Source organism: Aspergillus glaucus, assembly GCF_001890805.1.
Source record: "Aspergillus glaucus CBS 516.65 unplaced genomic scaffold ASPGLscaffold_81, whole genome shotgun sequence".
NCBI lineage: Eukaryota > Fungi > Ascomycota > Eurotiomycetes > Eurotiales > Aspergillaceae > Aspergillus > Aspergillus glaucus.
Genome location: NW_019170533.1, coordinates 1 through 1274, shown reverse-complemented (window position 1 = coordinate 1274; position 1274 = coordinate 1). Strand labels below are relative to the sequence as shown.

At 50.2% G+C, this 1274-nt stretch overlaps 1 protein-coding gene across 1 annotated transcript; it reads right to left on the bottom strand.

The window, feature by feature from the left end:
• Positions 1-53: 53 nt before the first annotated feature.
• Positions 54-1252, bottom strand: ASPGLDRAFT_53678 (MCP1 family protein). The gene is made up of 2 exons (XM_022548038.1): positions 1005-1252; positions 54-935 (listed from the first exon to the last, which is right to left on the bottom strand). Exons 1-2 carry the CDS (start codon positions 1204-1206, stop codon positions 148-150), a joined length of 990 nt encoding a protein of 329 aa, XP_022395103.1. The 5' UTR covers positions 1207-1252; the 3' UTR covers positions 54-147.
• Between the last annotated feature and the right edge of the window lie 22 nt (positions 1253-1274).

The following is a 1274-nucleotide window of genomic DNA, read 5'->3' as shown; positions in this document are numbered from 1 at the left end:
AAAAAAAAAAAAAAAAAAAAAAAAAAAAAGTGCACGGACCACGTGGTACTATTCTGGGGAAGAACTTCACATGACAGCGTTATCATTATTTGGGTTATTATTTACTTTTCTCTACTGTTTATCGCTGTGTATTTAGAGGATTTCGACTCAAAGCCATTCACCAATCACAGGGACCTGGCGATATAATTCGTTCCAGCTCTTCGCTTGCCAACCAGCTCCAGCTCCAGCGCGCCCAATGGTCCCCAGGGCACCAGCAAGCCAAACGGCGGTCCCGATAGCGGCCATGCCATAGACCGTCCACCTTGTCCTTCTCTGTCTCCTGTCCCGCTGTGCGTTCACTTCGGCCTCTCCCAAATGCCCTTCTAGTGAGCCCTTGCTGCGGTGTTCTCTCCGGACAGTGGTGGCTCTCCATCCCATCCATGAAGCCCAGCCTCCAATGATGTGCCACACACCCGCAGCAACAAAGAGTCCATAATATATGTTCCAGAAGACAGGACTGCGAGCGAAACCATGTGCAACGTATCCCAAACCAACACCCGAGCTTCCTCCTTCAACCATAATCGGTGTGATGCGGTTGACTAAAACATGAGTACCAAGGAGAGGAACCAGAAGATAACCCAAGCGAGCCTGCAGCGTCATGCGAGGCCAGAACTTCAACGAATATCTCTGAGACCGCGTTTCCGCGCCATATAACCGGGCCCGGCGAGACGCACGAATATTCCGGAGCACGATTCCCGAAGCAATGTGGGTGAGGATTGGAACAGTGAGGACAAGATGTTCGAACGACGGCGATTGGTAGATCTCTCTCGTGAGGAGTAGATAACTCTCACTGTCTGCAACAGAGCGAGTCGCTAGCGGAATTAGGGAAGTGTTGGCGAAATGCAACATGGTAAACAGCGTTGGCGGATATGTCGAGTACTTCTGGATTGCAGATACTGCAGAGCATACCCATGGTTAGTCACACCAGTCGGAACAGCTATTAGGGATTCATCTCATATCCATACACCATGAATCCCAGCTGTGTCCCCGCAGCCCGAGCTTCTGGCCGAAAAATCCGCTCCCATTTCCTTGCGGTGACAATACAGCCTTTTCAGATTCGGGGAATAAATTGCCGTTCTCTAGATCGGGGCCTTCATCTGTCACCGGTGAAGGCTCCAGCTCTTGCATAGAGATGACAGACCGAGTATCGAAATCGTCTGGCTTCATAGTGGCCCGCGTGACGCAGGGAATAAGAAATATATATATGCAACGCTCGTAGAAACACGAAAAAAAAA

What these genes read in the sequence shown, in the direction of transcription:
- ASPGLDRAFT_53678 (XM_022548038.1), bottom strand. Translation starts at nt 1,206, where the DNA reads ATGAAGCCAGACGATTTCGATACTCGGTCTGTCATCTCTATGCAAGAG. An exon ending in ACACAGCTGGGATTCATGGT is followed by an intron (nt 936 to 1,004) that starts GTATGGATATGA and finishes TATGCTCTGCAG; the next exon opens with TATCTGCAATCCAGAAGTAC.